Source organism: Hypanus sabinus, chromosome 7 (assembly GCF_030144855.1).
Source record: "Hypanus sabinus isolate sHypSab1 chromosome 7, sHypSab1.hap1, whole genome shotgun sequence".
Classification (NCBI taxonomy): domain Eukaryota; kingdom Metazoa; phylum Chordata; class Chondrichthyes; order Myliobatiformes; family Dasyatidae; genus Hypanus; species Hypanus sabinus.
Window position 1 is genome coordinate 45,984,590 of NC_082712.1, and position 22,563 is coordinate 46,007,152.

General features: G+C 43.0%; 1 protein-coding gene across 8 annotated transcripts in view; it reads right to left on the reverse strand.

Moving 5' to 3' along the window:
- The window catches only part of adgrl3.1 (adhesion G protein-coupled receptor L3.1), a 573,597-nt gene that overhangs the window by 40,707 nt on the left and 510,327 nt on the right, over positions 1-22,563 (reverse strand). For all 8 annotated transcript variants that reach the window (XM_059974620.1, XM_059974623.1, XM_059974622.1 and 5 more), the window contains 2 exons: positions 21,337-21,462; positions 15,726-15,822 (listed from right to left, as the gene is read on the reverse strand). In XM_059974620.1, coding sequence (XP_059830603.1) covers positions 15,726-15,822; positions 21,337-21,462 — 223 coding nt within the window. The remainder of the gene's footprint in view (positions 1-15,725; positions 15,823-21,336; positions 21,463-22,563) is intronic.

Below are 22,563 nucleotides of genomic sequence, written 5' to 3' on the forward strand. Positions count from 1 at the left end.
GCCGGCAGCTCATCTCGGAGAAGGAAAACTCTGATTTCACAACTCCACTATCTTGCAGCTGTACCCACTCATGGTGAAGGCTTCAGGAGTAAACCCCAAAAAAAAAATCTAGAGCTGGAGTCCCTAAGGCAGTCCTACGTTGAGTTTAACGAATTTAACACTGACTGGCACTCCTATTACACAACTATTGCCAAACGGCATCAGATTCTGCCGTTCCTTTGGATACATCGGCTGCATACAGAGGGGGAGGTGGGGGTAAGGCCAACAGCTTGCTCTCTTTATTGTACTGCCCTTGCTTGCATACCACATTGAGAGTAGGGCTGCAACATCCATGGTCGACAGCGACCAATTGAGGGCCTCATAAAACTGAACAGAAGAGCACAACACACCCTTCAACTCCTCACATCTGTGCTGACCACGCTATCAATTTGATCAATCACATCTGTTTGCAAATGGTCTCTATCCATCTGCTCCTTGCATATCCGCAAACCTGTCTCACGGCTTCTTAATCATGGCTATCATATCTGCTGCCAGCCCTCCCATGGTAGCCCCATCAAGAATCCTACCACTTGCTGCATTTAAAAAACCGTCGAACGAATTTCCTTTAAAATCTCCCCCTCTCACATTAAACCTCTGCCCTCTAGAATTTGATGTTTTAACCTTGGGGGCGAAAAGTGACTCTGACCCTATCTCAGCCTGTTATAAAGTTATATGGCTCTTTCCAGATGCTCATCAGCCTTCAACAAATCAGTGCCTCTGATTGAGACCAGGACATTTCAATGCTTTGTGACTTACGAAGCACAGTTAAAATGTTGTCATCAGTGAAAGGTAGGAATCCCAGCAGATCGCGTACACATTGCAAGACTGATTTGTAACAACAACCAGTTAATATTTTGGAGATGATTGCTGTGGTTAAAGTATTGATCAGTTTATTGGAAAAATTTTTGAAAATCGTACCACCAAATCTTTTAAATTCCTTTTAGAATGTACACGAGACCTTGTTATGTGCCTTAATTAGACATTTGATATCCTGGACAGTACATATGTCCCTGAGCCTGACATTAATATATACCATGTCCTGAAAATTGTGCATGAAACCTCTGGGCTCTGTCTCAAAACCATAACTTTGAAAACCCGAGGTAAGAACACCTCCAACAGAACCAGAGGTGACTCACAATAAGGACAGTTACAATGAACTAATGTATAAACTTTCTTCCTGATGTCAACCCTAGTATACAATTCTGAGAGGAATCAAGATAAATATTTGATAAATATCTAAGTTAACAAATTTCACAGCACACGCCGATGATAATTAACCTGACTCTGATTGATTCCTTTGAAAAGAGATCAAAGCTATAAGCCAGATTGATAAAGGACAGAACCAATGTCCAGAAACTCCACTGATAGCCAAAATCTGGAAGAGATACCTCCATTCTCTAAGCTACTTAGGCACAGTGGAGTTTGTGGAGATAATATCCAGATACCACCACACATTTGGACATCTTGCTTTGGTCCATCTGGGTCCACTGGAACTAAAAGCACAAACACAGCCTGAGGCAATTAATTTTCAGAAGAGATATAAGGTGATGTTTTGTAGGCTGCTCACAAACTACTGACAATTCTACTAAATATACTTGCTCTGCACTTTGATAACTGCAACCCACAGCCTGTAATTTTCCTTTAAGAAATATACGTTTGAACTGTCTGAACGATCTAGCATTGTTACGGTGTCCCAAATGAGTCAGCAGACTGGACTCTCAAGAACACATGCACTGGTGTTGCCGCAGCGGCCACTGCCAGAATAGACTTCAGACCAGATTAAAGTGTTGAAGCCTCGGGGTGGAAAACAAACTGATACTTAGCCAACTTAAGTGCTAAACCAGATTAAAAATATTAAAACACTGAGGGCAAGACTGAAAAACAAAACGGTGTTCAGCTCACTTCTCCATGTCAGCCAAGATGCCTCATCTGAGTCCATCCCACCCGCCTGGGTTTGACCCGACTATCTCTCCTCTTGCTAATATCATCATGCACAAGGTGCAGGGGTCTTGGGTCCCACACCACCGGGTTTGGAAGCAGTTGCTGCCCTGCAGACACTGGGCTCCTGTACTGGGTTCACTCGCCCTCAGAGCTGAACTGACTCTGCACTCACTTCGGGACACACTGCAGCTCATGTTCTAACTATTAGTTGTTTATTTTTTATGATTTGCAAGATTTGTTCTTCTTTCGCACATTGATTGTTTGTTGCTCTTTCTCATGCGTGATTTATCACAGATTCTGTTCCGTTGCTGTATTTTACGGCTCTCTGCAAGAAGATGCTGATGCACCATCAATAACTCACTCTGAGATGTAAAGGCGAGATATCGGCTTTTATTGACTGGAAGAAGGAACAAGCAGTGGTTGAACACCATACTACATCCTGGAGACTGAGAGGCCGGGCTCAGACCTCAATCGTCTGTGGGAGGAGCCACGGGAGCAGTCAGCAGGGGGCATGTCCAGACAGGTATGTGTAGTTCACCACATTCACCCCCCTTTGTTTTAAAAGAGAGTCCCCATGGGGCGAAGTTTCTTACAAGTATATTAACAGGTTAAGTCTATCAGGTAGTCGAATCTGTCGCTGCGATCTACGTTGCACTGGCTGTGATTGCAGCGGAGATGGTGGTTGTGCTGGTTCTGTCCTAACTGGAGGCGTCAGCCCACCAGGCGTCAGTGATCCCTCACGCGTGTGCGAGGCGCCTGGTATATATGCATACGAGACGCCTAGTATAGGAGTGTCGTGAGGAGTCTGTGTAGGGCCTGGTGTGCACGGTGTCACCTCGGGTACAGGGTTCATAGTTACCGTGGAGTGTTTGGGGTAGTGGTCTGCTGCTCCTGTAGGTGCCAGGTCGCAGACGGAGACCGTGTCCTCCCGCCCATCAGGTAAGACTACGTTGGCATACTGGGGGTTCGCATGTAGAAGGTGAACCCTCTCGACCAGCGGGGAGTATTTAGTACTCCTCACATGTCTCTGGAGCAGCACTGGCCCTGGGGATGTCAGCCAAGCTGGAAGGGTGGTCCCAGTGGCAGACTTCCTGGGAAAAGAGAGTAGGCGCTCGTGAGGGGTGGCATTGGTGGACGTACATAACAGGGAGCGGATAGAGTGGAGTGCCTCAGGGAGGACATCCTGCCATCGAGAGACCGGCAACCCTTTTGACTTAAGGGCTAAAAGTGTGGCCTTCCACACTGTGGCATTCTCCCTCTCCACCTGTCCATTTCCCCGGGGATTATAACTCGTGGTCCGACTAGTAGCAATGCCCCTAGCTAGCAGGTACTGGCGCAGCTCGTCACTCATAAAGGAGGACCCTCTATCACTATGGATATAGCAGGGATATCCGAACAGAGTGAAGAGCTGGCGCAGGGCTTTTATGACAGATGTGGTAGTGGTGTCGGGGCAGGGGATGGCAAAGGGGAACCGCGAATATTCGTCGATAATATTGAGAAAATAGACATTGTGGTCGGTGGAGGAAAGGGGGCCCTTAAAGTTGACACTCAGTTGCTCAAACTGGCGGGTGGTCTTGATAAGTTGTGCCTTTTCAGGACGGCAGAAGTGCGGTTTGCACTCAGCGCAGATTTGGCAGTCCCTGGTCATCATCCTGATGTCCTCCAGGGAGTACGGCAGGTTCTGGGCTTTCACAAAATGGTAAAATCGGGTGACCCCCGGATGGCAAAGATGTGCATGGAGGGCGTATAGCTGATCGAGCTGTGCGCTAGCACACGCTCCCCGGGATAGGGCATCAGGGGGCTCATTGAGCCTTCCAAGCCGGTACAGGATGTCAAAGTTGTAGGTGGAGAGTTCTATTCTCCACCGCAAAATTTTATCATTTTTGATTTTGCCCGGCTGTTGGTTGCTGAACATGAACGCAACCGAGCGCTGGTCAGTCAGCAAGGTGAACCTTTTGCCGGCGAGATAGTGCCTTCAGTACCTAATAGCTTCCACTATGGCCTGGGCTTCTTTCTCCACCGCGGAGTGCCGAATTTCAGGACCTTGAAGGGTACGAAAAAAGAATGCTACTGGCCTGCCTTCCTGATTGAGGGGAGCAGCCAGCGTGAAATTGGAGATGTCCCTCTCTACTTGGTAGGGAATGGTCTCGTCCACCGCATGCATCGTTGCTTTGGCAATGTCTCTTTTAATGCAGCTGAAGGCCGCGCAGGCCTCGGCAGAGAGGGGAAATGTGGTAGACTTGACCAGGGGGCGGGCCTTGTCTGCATAATGGGGGACCCATTGGGCGTTATAGGAAAAGAAGCCCAGGCACTGTCTGAGGGCTTTGAGAGAGGTGGGAACAGGGAGTTCTAACAGGGGGCGCATACGGTCGGGATCAGGGCCAATGACACCGTTTTCCATGACATACCCAAGGATAGCGAGTCGGATGGTTCCAAACACACACTTGTCCCTGTTATAAGTAAGGTTCAGGGCTTCGGCCACTTGGAAAAATCGTTGGAGGTTGGCGTTGTGATCCGGCCAGTCGTGACCACAGATGGTGATGTTATCCAGATAGAGAAATGTGGCCTTCAGTTGGCACTGGTCCACCATCTGGTCCATTTCCCTCTGGAAGACAGAGACACCATTTGTGACAACAAATGGGATGCGCAGGAAGTGATAGAGCCTGCCGCCCGCCTCGAAGGCGGTGTAGGGGCAGTCCTCTGGGTGGATGGGGAGCTGGTGATAAGCGGATTTCAGATCTATTGTCGAGTAAACCTTGTACTGAGCTATCTGGTTGACCATATCCGCGATGCGGGGTAGGGGGTACGCGTCAAGCTGCGTGAAACTATTGATGGTCTGGCTATAGTCCACGACCATCCTATTTTTCTGCCCAGTCCAAACAACAACCACCTGGGCCTTCCAAGGGCTTGTGCTTGGCTCAATGATCCCCTCCCTGAGCAGCCGCTGCACCTCTGACTGAATGAAGGCCCTGTCCCCCGCACTGTACCTCCTGCTTTTAGTTGCCACAGATTTACAGTCGGGGGTTAGGTTGGCGAACAGCGGTGGGGGAGGGATCCTGAGGGTGGAGAGGCTGCAAGTGGTGTCAGTAGCGCGGCTGTTGGCATGGTGCTGGGTGGGATGTTTGGGTCGGTGTGTGTGTGGTCAGTAGCGGGGTATATGGCGAAGTCCCACAAAATTGAGGATTCCTGACAGTGATTGGTGGGAGGGGCCCGTCATATGCCATAGTCACACTTTCGAAGTGGCTCTGGAAGTCCAGCCCCAATAGCACAGGTGCGCACAGTTGAGGCATGACCAGTAGCGCAAAGTCCCGATATTCTGTGCCCTGCACCACCAATGTCGCTACACAACCCCCCTGGATGTCTGTGGAATGTGACCCAGAAGCCATGGTGACCCTCTGGCTTACCGGCTGTGTCACGATTCCGCAGCGTTGCACCGTGTCCGAGTGAATAAAACTCTCAGTGCTGCCCGTGTCAAACAGGCAGCTAGTCCTGTGCCCCTCCACCAGGATGTCCATCATTGACCTTGCAAGCTGGTGCGGGGCGCTTTGGTCGAGGGTCACGGTGGCCAGAGTTGAATCGCGGTCGGGGTACCCGGTGACCACCGGTGGGTAGGGGGCGGGGCATGTTGGCGCCGACAAAGATGGCCGCCCCCATCCGGGCAGGCAAGATGGCAGCCCCCCCATGCCTCACACGCAGTGCTGCCCGACCCCGCTCGTGGTTTAGACTTACAGACCTTGGCAAAATGGCCCTTCTTCCCGCAGCTTCGCGGGCCGGACGTTTTCGGGGGTGCTTTTCGAGTCCACAGAAGTAACACTGCGCGAGCTTTCAACTGCCGCAGCTGTGGTCGGGTTCGGCGAATTCGTGGAATCGCGACTGGTAGCGGCGTTGGCGAATTCACTTGCGGGAACCAGCGGCGGCGGGGTCTGAGGTGTCCATGGAACCGGCGGGGAATCACATGGCTGGACAATGTCAGCGTTGTGCTGCGTAGCCTCCAGCATGTTGGCCATCTCGATCGCCGAGCGTAATGTAAGATCGGCATTTTCCAGCAGCCGCTGACGCACATACACTGCCCTGATTCCTGTAACAAAGGCGTCTCGCACTAGCAGCTCCGCATGCTTTTCTGTCATGAGAGTTTTGCAGTCACAAGTTCGGATCAGTGTCTGTAGGGCTCGGAGAAACTGGGCGCTCGACTCTGCAGGCTGCTGCCGTCGCGTAGCTAAGTGATGTCTTGCGTAGACGGTGTTCACCGGCCGCAGGTACTGTCTTTTGAGGGCGTCCAGTGCCCCTTTGTAGGTCAGCAGGCCCCTGATAAGTGAGTAAGCTTTTGGAGTGACCCTCGAGGGGAGAATTCGGTGCATAACAGCGGGTTCAGTTGCACTAACCTCCTCCGAGTATGATTGGAAGCATGCAAGCCAGAGTTCAAAGGCAAGAGCTGCTTCAGGGTCTTGGGGGTCCAAATCCAATCTTTCCGGACGTAAAATGCTTTGCATGTTTTAAAACTTCCAGTCAATAAAATTGATGCACCATCAATAACTCACTCTGAGACGTAAAGGCGAGATATCAGCTTTTATTGACTGGAAGAAGGAACAAACAGTGGTTGACCACTATACTACATCCTGGAGACTGAGAGGCCGGGCTCAGACCTCAATCGCCTTTATACAGGGGTCTGTGGGAGGAGCCACAGGAGCAGTCAGCAGGGGGCGTGTCCAGACAGGTATATGTAGTTTACCGCAGATGCATCTCAAGGCTGTACATGCTATACATACTTCAATAAGTTGACTACAAACTTACAGCACAAAAAGATTTTCTGTAGCACACCAATGCTCATTTCTACTTATCTGAATGGCAAAGCCCAAGTACAGCACAGAATTGGAACAATGTCCACAAAAGAAAAGAGAATCAAAAGAAAAGTAATCTACATTATCAGTTGATCAGATTTCACACTGAAATGAAAAAAAATCCAAAGTAATAAAGAATAGAGTGATGGAAAGCATTGTAAATCAATAGCCAGTACCCAAGTACAGAGAACAAAAAGAGCTGCAGAAGTGTGAAAAAGAAACAAAAAATTATAGAAATACATGTATCAGACTGTACTTTATTGATTGCAGCTCGGCATTCAGCACAATCATCCTCTCAGAACCATTCAATAAACTTCAATACACTGGCTTCAATACCTCACTGCGCAACTGGATCCTTGATTTTCTCACTTGCAGACCCCAGTCAGTTTGGATTGACAACATCTCCTCCACAATCTCCATCAGCACAAGTGCATCACAAGGCTGCGTGCTTAGCCCCTGCTCTGCTTGTGTTATACTTATGACTGTGAGGCTAAGCACAGCTCTGATACCATATTTAAGTGCATTGATGACACCCCAGTCATGGGCCAAACCAAAGGTGGTGACGATTCAGCATATAGGATATACAGTACTATGCAAAAATCTTAGGCACCCTAAATTTTTATTAAAAAATTGTTTTAGATGGCTATTTTTTGTCTTCTGCATTAGTGTGTTGGTAAAAATAAGCAAGTTTCAGATGTTCGAACATTAATTTTCTAAAAGGTTAAACATTACAGAGAAATTTCTGTGTTTCATTAAATAGAGTAACATATTAAGTAACAGATCACTTTTCAAAAAAAAACTTGTTTCCTTTGTAGGCATACAAACAAAGATAACAACAGGTGCTAGTGATCAATTGCATAATGAGTTGAATGAACTAAACTAATAAGCTGAAACAGAATAGGTGCAGAAGGAATCAAACTGGTTGAAGGAAAACCAAACTGAAAGGTGATGGTGTAGCAGATATGACAGTTTAGCCTTAAAAATCATCAGTTCCTACGCAATGGCAAAGAGTCGCCAGGTGGTCATCCTGCATCTGCAAGGTCTCTCCCAAGCAGAAATTTCATGGCAGACAAGAGTTTCAAGATGTGCTGTCCAAGCTCTCCTGAAGAAGCACAAAGAAACGGACAAGGCTGAGAACCAGAAGCACGGTGGTCAGCCACAGGATCTGAATCAGCAGAGGAGACATATATCAAAATGACGTCTTAAATCAGAAGTCCAGAACTACTATCATCTCTGAACTCACAGAAACCACCACATCCACGTACACCGCTCTACAGTCTGGAGAAGTCTTATCAGAAATTATGTTCATAGAAGGGTGACGAGTCTAAATTCGAAATATTTGGCTCAAACAGGAAGCAGTCTGTCTGTAGAAGAGCTGGAGAGCAGTCCATAGATGAGAGTCTTCAGCAAACAGTGAAGCATGGCAGAGATTCCCTGCCGGTTTGAGGTAGCATTTCTGCAAATGCAGTTGGTGATGTGGTCAGTATTAATGGTATCCTCAATGCTGAGAAGTGCAAGCAGGTTCTCATCCATCACACAATGCCATCAGAGAGATGTCTGATTGGTGTCAACTTCATCTGCAACAGAGCAATGACCCCAAACTCACAGCCAAGGTCATAAAAAAATATTCAGTGAGAAAAAGAACAGGGAGTTCTGCAACATATGGTACGGTCTCCACAGAACCCTGATCTCAACATCATCAAGACTGTCTCGGATTACCTGGAGAGACAGAAGCGAGCCAAAGACTGCAGAAGAACTGTGGCAAGTTCTCCAAGATGCTTGGAACAATCCACTAGTTGATTATTTTCTTTTACAAAAATGCACAACAGTTTTGTGCAGTTTTATAAGAAAATTGATGCTGTTTGAAAGACAAAGGGTGGTCACCAAATATTCATTTTAGTTTTTTACTGTTTAACATTCTTTATAGTAAATATGCATTTCATTTATTTATGAATTTTTTATTTTTATATATTTTTTTACATGTGCTTAAGACTTTTTCACAATACTATATACTGTATATAGCATGGAACTATATACATATAAACACACATATCTACATATAAAATGTATATATAAATACATATAAAATCTGGCTGAGTGGTGCCACAACAACAAGATCTCACTCAAATGTTGGAGCTTATTATTGAATTCAGGAGGAGGAAAATGGGGATCCATGAGCCAGCCCCCATCAGGGAATCAGAGGTAAAGCGGGTCAGCAACTTTAAATATATCAGTGGTATCATTTTAGTGATCTGTCCTGGGTCCAGCATGTAAGTGCTCTCATGAAGATAACACAGCAGTGCCTCTACTTTCTTAGAAACTTGTGAAAATTTGCCATGTCATCTAAAACTCTGACTAACTTTTATATACGTGCAGTGAAGATTGTATTGACTAGTTGCGTCATGGACTGGTATGGAAACATCAATATCCTTGAATGGACATTCAAAAAGCCTCAAAAAGAAGTGGATGCAACCCAGTCCATCACAGGTAAAATCCTTCCCACCACTGAGCACATCTATACTGAGTGCTGTTGCAGGAAAGCAGCATCCATCAAGGACCCCAATCATCCACGTCATGCTCTCTTCTTGCTGCTGCCATCAGGAAGTAGGTACTGAAACTTCAGGACCTACACCACCAGGATCTGGATCGGTTATCACTGCTCAACCATCAAACTCTTGAAGCAGACGGGATAATTGAACTCAACCTCACTCACCCCTTTTCTGAACTGTTCCCATAACCTATGGAATCAATGTCAAGGAATCTTCAACTCATTTTCACAATATTTCTTGCTTGCTTATTTAAGTATTTATTTTTAATTTTATTTTGTATTTGCCTGGTTTGTTGTCTTTTGCACGTTGGTTGTTTGTCCATCAAGTTGGGTGTGGTCTTTCATTAGCTCTGTTATGGTTATTGGATTGATTGAGTTTGCTCACAAGAAAATGAATCTCAGAGTGACATATATGTACTTAGATAATAAATTTACTTTGATCTTTGAAGTACTCAGCAGTCATCAATGCTGAGAGAAAAAGATCAGATAATTGATAGATAGATACATAATTGATCCCAAAGGAAATTATAATGTCACAGTAGCAATACAAGTGCACAAATATAACTATTAGAAGAGAAGTAGAAAGAATAAAAAATAAATTACCACAGTCTAACAAGAGGGTATCATCACATCCCTGGCTACAGGGTGATTCATTATACAGCCTAACAGTGGAAGGCAAGAATGACCTCAAATAGCGCTTTTTGGAGCAGCGCAGTTGTCTTCATCTATTACTCCTCTGTTCAGCCAAGGCAGCATGCAGAGGGTGAGAAACATTGTCCAGAATTGCCAAGATTTTCCATCAATCTGTCATCAACTAAAGATGTTAAAAGTGATTCAGTTTCCACTGATGCTGGCTGGCATGCTGGGTATATTAAGATTTTTTTTCTTGTGCCCATCGGTTTATGCTGTAAGGTTAAGATTAAAGAAAAACTCTTCAAAGACCATAAAGTATGCTAACACATGGCTCTATAACTGGAAACATGTAAAATAATTGCACATTCATTTTGACTTCATGAAAGCTTCTTTGTTTCCATGGTAAATCACAAACAACAGAGTATAATTGCTTGTACCACAGCGCTAGATATGATTTACTAATTGATTTACAGCAGATTTGCTATCCTAAAATAAAATTGCCAATACTAATCAGTGTAATACTGTAGCAAACATTGTGGGAGTTATTTTTGCCTTGAATAGATGTATCCTAATTGGAAAACTATTCAGAAGGATGAGGTGAGGGATCTTATTGAAAGCTTTCAAATGTTGAAGGGCCTAGACAGAGTAGATGTGGAAAGGATGTTTCCCTTGGTGGGAGAGTCTAGGTTAAGAGGGCACATACTCAGGATAGGGGGTACCCTTTCAAAACAGAGATGCAGAGAAATTTCTTTAGCCAAAGGCTGGTGAATTTATGGAATTTGTTGCCACATGCAGCTGTGAAGGCCAAGTTGTTGGTGTGTTTGATAGATACTTGATTGGACATGGCATCAAAGGTTACGGGGAGAAGGTCAGGAACTGGGGTTGAGGGGGAGATAGAAAAAAGGATCAGCCATGATTGCATGGCAGAGCAGACTCAATGGATCAGATGGCCTAGTTCTGCCCCTGTGTCTCGTGGTCTTATTCAGAAATTCAGTTCTGTTGAATTTAAAATTCACATGCTGGCTTATCGGAATCCCAAGGCTGCCATCTGGAATCTGTACTAGAAGGTGAAGCTTTCCAAAACAGTACGGCTTAGGTTCAGAGTGGCACAATAGGTTTAAGGAAAGTTACTTAAGAGGGTTTAAGGGCTTAGCATGTCTTATACCAATTTACTACCCTGTTGACATTTATATCCATCGGATGCCTGGATCTGTTTAACTCACCTGCATAAGCTTCAACATTTTGAATGTTTCCTTCACAAAGAAGAGGAAGCCTTTGAAACACCAAGTGGGCTGCAATTTTTTGTTCTAATGTTCCAAAAGGTTTGAGCATACAGAATTCTTAAGTCTCTTTCACCAGCACCAGGTCATTAACTGTTGTGGCTTCATTTTTTGCTGCTTATAAGAACATATGCCAAAGTGTCAATGAAGCCAGTGGCCGCAAAAGGGAAAATAAGTGTTCCCTGTTGCTTTCTTGCGTATAGGAGGCAGTGGATTTGGTTAGCTGTTGGACAGGGGTTGGATCACAGTACGAGAGACCCAGGTTCCATTCTTACCTTGGGTATCATCTAACTGGATTTAGCCCCTTAACTTAGAGATACAGAATGCTAACAAGACTTTCCGGCCCGACGAGCACACCCTGCCCAATAACACCTATGTGACCAATTAACTCACTAACCCATATATTTTAGGAATGTGGGAGAAAACCTGAGTACCTAGAGGAAAACCACACATTCATGGGGAGAACATACAAACTCCTTGCAGACAAAAAGGGGAACTGAACCCTGGTCACAGGTGCTGTACAGCAATGTGCCAACTGTTATACTACAGTGTTGACCCAAGTTTGCCCATTCTCTCTGTGACGCTCTGGGATTCTCCCCCAGGTGCTCCTACTTTCAGCCACAGCCCAAAGACAAGCTGGTATAATGTTTGTATAATGCACCCCTTGGTGCAGATTAATGACCAAAAGGGAACTAATAGACATGTGAAAGAGACAAGTTACAGGGAGTTCAGGCCACAAGAGTGTGATTGATACGATTCGTTCCATGCAACTGGTGGATTCAGTGGTTTCCTTCGGTGTCATTGTATGAATAACTTGGGATCATGGGCAGAATGTTATTTCTCAAATCCTTATATCCTCTTGGTCAGGTGTAAGAAAAAATCCCGGTTTTCTTTTGAAAGTTGCTCATCCAATGCATTAGATTTGTTTGGAAAGGAAGGTAATCATGGCTCTGTTATATTGTTCAAACATCTAGCTACAGTTCTTCACTCACCTTTTCAAAGACAAATTCCCAAACAAGCCACCTCTGCATCTGCCAAATGGTGTCGTGTCTAAAGCTGCAACCACAATATCTCAATCACTTAACCCAGTTCATGTTGGCCTGGGCCTTGCAGAAGTATCCAAGCACATGCATGTGTGGAGATCAGTGATTGTCTGGGAGAAGACAGAGGTGATGACAAAAGGGTAACACACTTGTTCGTGGCACTTCATAATAACCCAGAAGGCTTCTCCATTGTGAGAAAAACAAGTATAATCACTCGGTAAATGAAAATCAATGAAAAACTGCAGGTACTGGAAATCTGAAATAAAAACTTAAACTGCTGGAAATATTCATCTGGTCAGGCTTCAGGTCTGAGGCCTGTTTTCAGAAGAGACCCGTTCTCAGGTCCACCTGAGGTGATCAAGTTGACTTAGACTTTTATTAAAGCAGAACTAGTGGATATTTAAAAGTTTATATGTGCAAACTTGAATAAAACTAATCAAGTTTACTGTATTGAGAATGGTCACAATTTCAAAGTTGTTTATGGGTGTAAAGATGTGAGTAATCTACAATGTAACAGCTGAAGCTGGCTATCATCAAAGACTGAAGTCACTCAGCTCAATTTAGCCAAATTAGTGCTTGCAACATGGGAGAGAGAGGAAAAAAATCCTTCCATCCCTGCAGGTGTCACTGGAAGATTATATTTTTCTTATCTCATGTCTGGTGTATGTTCCTTCTCACCTGAAACCCAGTCTCATGATCATTTACAACATGCTCAAATTCATCTTCAGCTGTATTTTTGAGAGAAATACCAGTGGGAGCTGGTGATAACTGATGCAATTTTCACTTGCATCTTTTCTGGTCCACCTTCAGTGTCAGACGTCTAAAGTGACTACAGGGGCAGATGATCAATGCTGATCTAAATCTCTATTTCAGGAACATCGAGTTCTGAAGCACCCCGACAGTCGTACTGGGCACGCACAACAGCATTATCAGTCAATGGGGTCAGCACTTGGCAAAGTACCCTATCCTCGTTATATGTGTCTTCAGACAATGCAAATTCACAGTTATGCGTCAAACCTATTTCTACCAACTTCTCCTTATACGAGTCCAAAACTCACAGTTATGCAAGGCTGTTGGGACGAGAAGCACCACTTTCCTGCCAATACAAGTCACGTGCACGCACCTCACAGTCTCACTCCCGCCCGTCTGGCATTGGTTTTGGCAGCGTGTGGATATGCTGAAACGCGCTTACATAAGTAAGGATGAAAAGACTGTGTCAGGTTTCAAGGCAGCAAAGGATAGGTTGACTCTGCTTACGTGCAAAATTGGTGGAGAAGGATTCTCAGATCTCGAGACTGCTGACGTGGTAGAACCCCTGGATTCTCATGATGAAGAAATAAGTGTGGATGTCCTTCTGCATTTAACTCAGTCTGAAGGTGATAACAATGAAGAAGAAAGTGTCGATTTGCAGGTGAAGGATTTTATGGTGAAGCAACTTGCAGAATTTTTTTTAAGGCTGGGGAACACTTGGCACAAATGGCGATGGACGTGGACCCAAGTTTAGAATGGGGTCAGCATTTCAGTTGTTCCCTGCAGTCAATCCTTCTTCCCTTCAAGCAAATTTATGCCAAAATAACAAAATGCTGCCAAGCAAACACCCCTCACCACTTTCTTCAAACCATTATCATCTCCTGCTGCCAGCAGTTCTGAGAGTTCTGTGAGTCTTCTTTCACCCCTTGCTGTCCTTGATGATCCTGACGACCCACAACCATCCACCTCATCCATGTAAATCTGTCCGACACCACTGCACAATCACTCATCTCCCGGAGCCAACACACCTGTCACTGTTGGTGAGGACTGTACACTCTAGTATGTTAACTTTCTACGATTTATTATGTTGAATGTTACCTTAAATTGATGAAATATGATACAAATGTTGCCTTCTGGTACTGCTTTTGTGTCATATTGGTATGAGAATGTGAATAAATTACAGATAAAACATATTTAGGAAGCCCTCCAGAATGCATCCCTATTTTCTCCATTTAAGTAATTATTCACATTACACGTTTTCCATACAATGTGTTGACTGTGAGGAACGTACCCCCGCAAATAATGAGGATAGGGTGTAGCAACATTAAACTCAACACAGATTTGTTACTATCACAACAAGCAGGAAGAGTCCATTTGACACTTTAGTTAGTGTGCATGAACCCTCAAAATCATCTTTCCAAATGGATCACTACCACTGTAAAGAAGTATCTCCAGAATAGTTCCAATCTGCTCCCCACTGACAGCTTGTCCTTCATATGGATCATTCTATCGAAATGTGATATAGCTGACCAACTACTAAGAGAGGTCATCACAAAAAATATATTGTGTATTTCCATCAAGACTGACACAGTCATGTGAAGATGGAAACAAGACTGACACATATTGAAACAAACATGCGGTTTATGTGAAGACATACTGATCAAAGGATTATCATTTGGTAAGGCCACCATTCATCAACCATACACAAGAACATAAGCACTTGAGAGATTGGTTGATCAAAGTCATAAGCTCAGCAAATTTTGAACAAAAAATAGCAAAATGAAAATGCAAGCTTAGCATATGGTAAAATCTGCAGAAAGTAATCTCCAGTGCAAAATTTATTATTTGACAAATAGTGATTTACTGCTGATGACTGGAGAAAAAAAATCATAAAGTATGTAACAATACACTAAAGTAAGCTAAATGCAAAAGTGATTGCAATCTGGCATAGACACAAAATCAAAACTCTCTCCAAAGGATCAGGTATTTGAAAAAAAAAATCAATAACACACCCTTAAGCACACAGTATCTCTCTGTTTTGAGTTTCCCTGGTACAGTTCTCACCACGTTAAGAAACTGCAAAATACACAACAAATGATTATCTGCTTTCACTAAAAGTTATTTCACTTAACATTGAATGCAGAAGCTAGTTTCAGATATACATTGTGGCTCCGATGAATCCAGAACTTAATTGACACGCATTAATTGAGGAACACTGAACTCCCTGCAGAAGATTACAAATGGGGAGAAAATAGCAGAGACGGATGCAAGCCAGTGGAAACTTAAACCCTGAATAAATTTAGAAGATCTACGTTTGCTTATTTGGAAATAGTGTAACCTCTGGTTGATGAACTAATTAGGTACTTCAATTGTTTGTAAATATCATAACTAATCCATTAATTACTGCATTCCTTTACATTTTTGGAAAAAAAACTATTTAATCAATATTATAAGCATGCAATTTTACTTTGTCATTCATTAAAATAAACCCCAGCCAATGATATTCTTAACTTTATGAGATATATATTTAGATTTCACCCTTGCCCAATCCAAGAAGCTTAAGTTCCAAAATGACCATACATTATTTAGACATCAGCAATGTTATTACAAACTAACACAAAAATAACTGAAAGGCTTCCTCGTTTTCACTAACCTCTATTCAATGACGCTGAACTGTTGATATCTCCTGTGATGAAGGAAGATTCGGACTGCTTTCGAACTGTATCATTCCACATCCTTCTAATCCGGCTCTAGAGAAAACCACAGCACAAGACAAGTGAGTCAATTATTCCTGTCCAGAACAGATAGTTCAATCAACAATGGAGTTCAGGACAGTCTCTGCAATTATCTGCATAACCAACCAGGCTGCATCTCTCAGACTTCTCTTAACACCTTGTCACCTCAGATTATGGAGCTGCTTACTCCCTTTCCCTTAAGCTTCCAGACACAAATATCATTGATCCAGCTCCAAATAATTCCACTGCTAAAGAAAACAACTAAATCATTTTAAACAGGTATGCTAACACATCCCATCACAATCACAACCACATACAAATAACTAAAACAAACTAAGAGATTGTTCCATGAATCCATTTCATCTGGCAGACACAGTAATAATAGAAGGTAATAATAATTATTATTATTTTGAGAATAATAGAAAATGTATGGCTTGTAAGAAGGCCATTCTGCCTCGTGGGTCTGTGTCAGTGATAAATCGGAGTAGCTCAGCTGAATCCCACATTCCTGCATTTGATCATTTGTGCCACAGGGCACAGCTATTTACATAAGTGTTCAAACATTGAAAGACTCTGAAAGAAGTGCTGCCTCAAAAAGGATCTGCACAATCCAGACCATGCCCTCTTCTCACCGCTGCTATCAGGCAGGATGAAACATGCAGCTCCACACCACGAAATTCAGGAACAGCTACTTTCCTGTTACCATCAGGTCCTTCAACAGGTCTGCACAACCCTAACACCATCTCAGTGATGGAACACTATGGACCACAACACTGCACTACCGTGTACTTGTCTCTGATTGTGTTTTGTTTTGGACTAATGTCCCGTTTTATAATCTTTATTTTTTTCTCAATCTAGGTTCCTGTGATGCTGCTGCAAACAAGTTTTTCATTGTACCTGTACCTCATCAGGCGTGTGCACATTAATTTTACCTCGTCTTGACCTGACATCCCAAAGGCGTATACGTTGTAGATTAATTGTCCACTGTAAATTGGCCCCAGTGTGAAAGAGAGAAGTAAAATCTAGGTAGAGTTATTGAAAATGTGGGGAAAAAACAAAATGTAGTAAATGGTTGAAGATTAGTATAGACTCAGTGGGCTGAGTGGCCCTGTGTTGTATCTATGATGGCTAAAATTAACATGGCTTTATTATATTGCAATTGAATTTTTTATTATTGAGGAGCAGATAGGGAAACAGATCATGGAAAGCTGTAATAATAAGAGATGTCGTGATGCGAGATTTTAATTTCCCAAATATCAACTGACATCTCCCTAGAGCAAGGGGTTTAGATGTGGTGGAGCTTGTTAGGTGTGTTCAGGAAGGTTTCTTGACACAACATGTAGATAAGCCTACAAGAGGAGAGGCTGTACTTAATTTGGTATTGGGAAATGAACCTGGTCAGGTGTCAGATCTCTCAGTGGAGAGTATTTTGGAGATAGTGATCATAATTCTATCTCCTTTACCATAGCATTTGAGAGAGATAGGAACAGACAAGTTAGAAAAGCATCTAATTGGAGTAAGGAGAATTATGAGGCTATCAGGCAGGAAATTGGAAGCTTAAGTTGGGAACATATGTTCTCAGGGAAAAGTACAGAAGAAATGTGGCAAATGTTCAGGGGACATTTGTGTGAAGTTCTGCATAGCTACATTCCAATCAGACAGGGAAGTTATGGAAAGGTACAGGAACCATGGTGTACAAAGGCTGTAATAAATCTAGCAAAGAAGAAAAGAAAAGCTTACAAAAGGTACAGAGAACTAGATAATGTTAGAGATCTAGAAGACTGTAAGGCTAACAGGAAGCAGCTTAAAAAGGAAATTAGGAGAGCCAGAAGGGGCCATGGCTGGCAGGATTAAGGAAAACCACAAGGCATTCAACAAATGTGTGAAGAGCAAGAGGATAAGATGTGAAAGACTAGGACCTATCAAGTGTGACAGTGGGAAAGTGGGCATGGAACCGGAGGAAATAGCAGAAGTGCTTAATGAATACTTTACTTCAGTATTCACTATACAAGAGGATCTTAGTGATTGTAGTGATGACTTGCAGCAGACTGAAAAACTTGAGCATGCAGATATTAAGAAAGAGGATGTGCTGGAGCTTTTGGAAAGCATCAAGTTGGATAAGTTGCCAGGACCGGATGAGATATACACCAGGTAACTGTGGGAGGCGAAGGAGGAAATTGTTGAGCCTCTGGCAATGATCTTTGAATCATCAATGGGGATGGGAGAGATTCCGAAGGATTGGAGGTTTGCGAATGTTGTTTCTTTACTCAAGAAAGGGAGTAGAGGTAGCCCAGGAAATTATAAACTTCAGTGGTTGGTAAGTTGATGGAGAAGATCCTGAGAGACAGGATTTATGAATATTTGGGGAGGTATAATATGATTAGGAATAGTCAGCATGGCTTTGTCAAGGGCAGGTCATGCCTTACGAGCCTGATTGAATTTTTTGAGGATGTGACTAAACACATTGATGAAGGAAGAGCAGTAGATGTAGTGTATATGGATTTCAGCAAGGCATTTGATAAGGTACCCTATTGCAAGGCTTACTGAGAAAGTAAAGAGGCATGGGATCCAAGGGGACATTGCTTTGTGGATCCAGAACTGGCTTGCCCACAGAAGGCAAATAGTGGTTGTAGACGGGTCATATTCTGTTCGGAGGTCAGTGACCAGTGGTGTGCCTTAGGGATCTGTTCTGGGACCCTTACTCTTCGTGATTTTTATCAATAACCTGGATGAGGAAGTCGAGGGATGGGTTACTAAGTTTGCTGATGACACAAAGGTTGGAGGTGTTGTGGATAGTGTGGAGGACTATGAGAGGTTATAGCAGGACACTGATAGGATGCAAAACTGGGCTGAGGAGTGGCAGATGGAGTTCAACCCAGGTAAGTGTGAAGTGGTTCATTTTGGTAGGTCAAATATGATGGCAGAATATAGTATTAATAGTAAGAGTTTTGGCAGTGTGGAGGATCAGAGGGATCTTGGGGTCTGAGTCCATAGGACACTCAAAGCAGCTGCACAGGTTGACTCTATGGTTAAGAAGGCATATGGTGTATTGGCTTTCATCAATCGTGGAATTGAATTTAGGAGCAAAGAGGTAATGTTGCAGATATATAGGACCCTGGTCAGACCCCACTTGGAGTACTGTGCTCAGTTCTGGTCGCCTCACTACAGGAAGGATGTGGAAGGAAGGAAAGTGTGGAGAGGAGATTTACAAGGATGTTGCTTGGATTGGGGAACATGCCTTATGAAAACAGGTAGAGTGAACTTGGCCTTTTCTCCTTGAAGCGACAGAGGATGAGAGGTGACATGATAGAAGTGTATACGATGATGAGAGGCATTGATCATGTGGATAGTCAGAGGCTTTTTCCCAGGGCTGAAATGGTTTCCACAGGAGGACACCGGTTTAAGGTGCTGGGGAGTAGGTACAGAGGAGATGTCAGAGGTAAGTTTCTTTTCTTACGGAGCAAGTGGTGAGTACGTGGAATGGGCTGCCGGCAATGATGGAGGAGTCGGACACGATAAGGTCTTTCAAAGAGACTTTAGGATAAGGTACATGGAGCTTAGAAAAATAGAGAGCTGTGGGTAAGCCTAGTAATTTCTAAGGTAGCGACATGTTCAGCACAACTTTGTGGACCGAAGGGCCTGTATTGTGCTGTAGGTTTTCTATGTTTGAAACATGAATTCAGGAAGAATAGTAATGATTTTACCAAGACCTCACAATCCCTTCCTTTTTACTTCCTCATACAGTGCCTAATAAATACACCTAAGGATTTATACAATAATATTTTAGTAACACGATCAAGGTTTTTTGAGAGTACATAAAACTTTTATACCCTGTGCTAAAGCTAAGGAAATACACATTAAGATTTCCATTTTTAAATTTTTCTTTAAGTAACTTCATTTAAATTCTGCATATCAATTTGATTTTTAATTAATTTTCAAGCTTCAGTTTGTGTTGTGAAACAGCAGACCGCACTCCTGAATTTGGAAAGATTAATTTTTGTCCTGATGGTTTAATTGGGCTTTAACTGTGATCGCCCACAAAGATCACGTAACAAAGGATGACACACATCTGTCCAATAATGACAGACTCACAGAAGATTTGAGATTGATCATGGAAAGTTGATTACTGGGGTGTCTTGTTACTGAGTGCTGTGAAATAAATACAGCCCAGCTTGTAGGCAGATGACATTAAATTTTCACTGAAAGGCGTTAAAGATTCCATTCTTCATTTTTGCTTGCAATAAGGAAATGAATAGAGCACAGTAAAAGACTGCCATTAAAGAATAGCTGAAAGTCAATTAGAATCTGATAATTATATATTTTTTAAAGTTTTCTTTGTGCATATGATACTGTGTGATTGTGTGACTGGAGACTGCATATAGGAATCAGGTTGTTCAGTAAGCTCTAAAGTATCAAAATCGTATTATTTTGTTAAATGTTAAACGGGACTGTATGAGGACAATGCTGGAGGAACTCAGCAGGCCAGGCAGCATCTATGGAAAACAGTATAGTCAGGACCTGATGAAGGGTCTCAACCCAAAAGCTTAGTTCCTCTGGCATTTTGTGTGTGTGCTTGGATTTCCAGCATCTGCAGATGTCTTGGTTGTGAAAGGACTGCATTAGGCTAGTTCGCAGTGGTCTGACTGGAAACTCAGTTGCACAGCAACTCAGTTCAGCATTGTTCAATTCAGAAACTCAGTTCTGAATTGGAATATCATTGTAGCCATTTCTAGCACAAGCCTGGGTTAATCACAACGTGTTTCCCACAAAAAGAGGTAGCAATGTTTTGGGTGGGTAGTAAGCATCATTGATCACTCCTGGTATGCTTGCACCTCATTGCCAAAGTTACAACAGAGCAACTAAAGAAAGGATTCTTGACCAATGCTGAGAAACTGACTAGTCTCAGATTCTCCTCCATAACCTATCACCCAAAAAAGCTCCAGTGACCACCACCAGCTTGATTCTGGGCACCTCCACCCCTACACTGATCTTCAGCCTCTCCTGATCCAACCAACTGCTTCAACCTCTAGCCAGTTTAATTTAGGCTTTTTCCTCTGAATGTTGATGATCTGATAAGACATGCCTGTGATGCTGCTGCAGGATTTTCATTGCACCTGATCGTACACGTACTCATGCACGTGACAATACACTCAACTTGCCTTTTTGTGAGCTAACAGAGGATCTCAGATAAATTATTTTTAACAGTTACTTCTACTAGAAAAAAATCTACATGAAGAAAACTTGCAATTTCCATAGCAACACAATGCTAGAGGAACACAACAAGTCAGGCAGGATCAATGGAGGGAAATGAATAGTTGATTTTTCAAGCCAAGAACATTCATCAGGATAGAAAGGGAAGGGGGGGGGGCAGAAACCAGAATAAAAATCTAAGGAGAGTGAAAGAAGCATAAGCTGGCAGGAAGTAGGTGAGCCCAGGTAAGGGGAAGGTGGGTGGGTGAAAGAAGGGGATGAAAGGAAATTATGTGAAAAGTTAGAAACAAAAGTGCATTTTCTACGTTGAGGGCTTACTTGAGAGCCTGTAGAGTATCGACCGGGAGTTCGAGCACCGGATGTCTTTGCTGACCCAATAGAACTGTCCGTGCTTTTCCGACTGCAGCACTGAGTACGGAAGCATTTGCCATATTCTTTCCTCACCTAAAAAGTGTAAAAAGAACTTGCATAAAAAATCTCAGTCCTGGAACACATTAAGTTTTTGTAGTTCTGTTTATGCCACCTAGATGAATTGAACTGAGTCAATGTTATTACCAAAATCAATCAAAAAGTAGAGTCAACCTTCAATTAATATACCCATTGTATATTTTCCATCAAAAGCCTGAGATTGAAAAGACATTTATTATGGAGAAGGAAGTATACTCTCTTTACAATTATCTCAGTAGAAACACACTGCTTTGAATATGTTCCTCAGCACATGAAAGGCAGGTAATTCCATAAGTGTCATTAAAGCCACACTGTCTTAAAACTGCAAACGCAATGTTCAAACCAACTCCGTAATTTTATAGGCAACAGTTTAACTTAAGGCTCTCTTTCTAATTCTGTTCTCCCATTCCATAATTATCTGATTTCCATGATTATAAGCTCTAGTCTCTCTCCTCCATGTTTAATTATAATTTTATTGTTTAACTTTGATTGTGTGTTCCTTACAGTCCTTGTATCAATATAGAAACTCAAGATTAAATTTGACAAACATCTGATGTCTTTCCTTTTTACATCCCTCTTTTGGTAATAAGAGCAGATTTGCCCACATTGGTAGAGGTGTGGGTTCCCCAGGATGCCACATAATTGTAGTAAGACATTGTCACTGATGTTCTTATATCTTCTATATGTTAGATATCAGTGACTTATTAACACTAATACTGTTCAATTTGTCACTATATAAGACACACTGCCTTTCTATTATTTCCCCAACACAATGGATGCTCACATATTTTTCCACTTATCTTCCACCTGCCATGTCCTTGCCCATTCAGTTAGCTTCTCTATCTAAAAGGACAGTAAACCATATTAAACAACATAAATCTCAGTTAGTACCCCCAGTGTGTGTTTTTTTTAAATCAATAACATGAGATTGATATTCAATTAACTTGAGAGTTCAGTACCATGTCGAGAATTCAAGTTAACTCAAATGAACTGAACTTGAAGCCTCTCTACATTCTCATCACAACCCATAATTCCACTCACTCGGTGATAACAGCAAACCTGGAAACACTTGTTACACTTTGTCTATTCACACAAGTC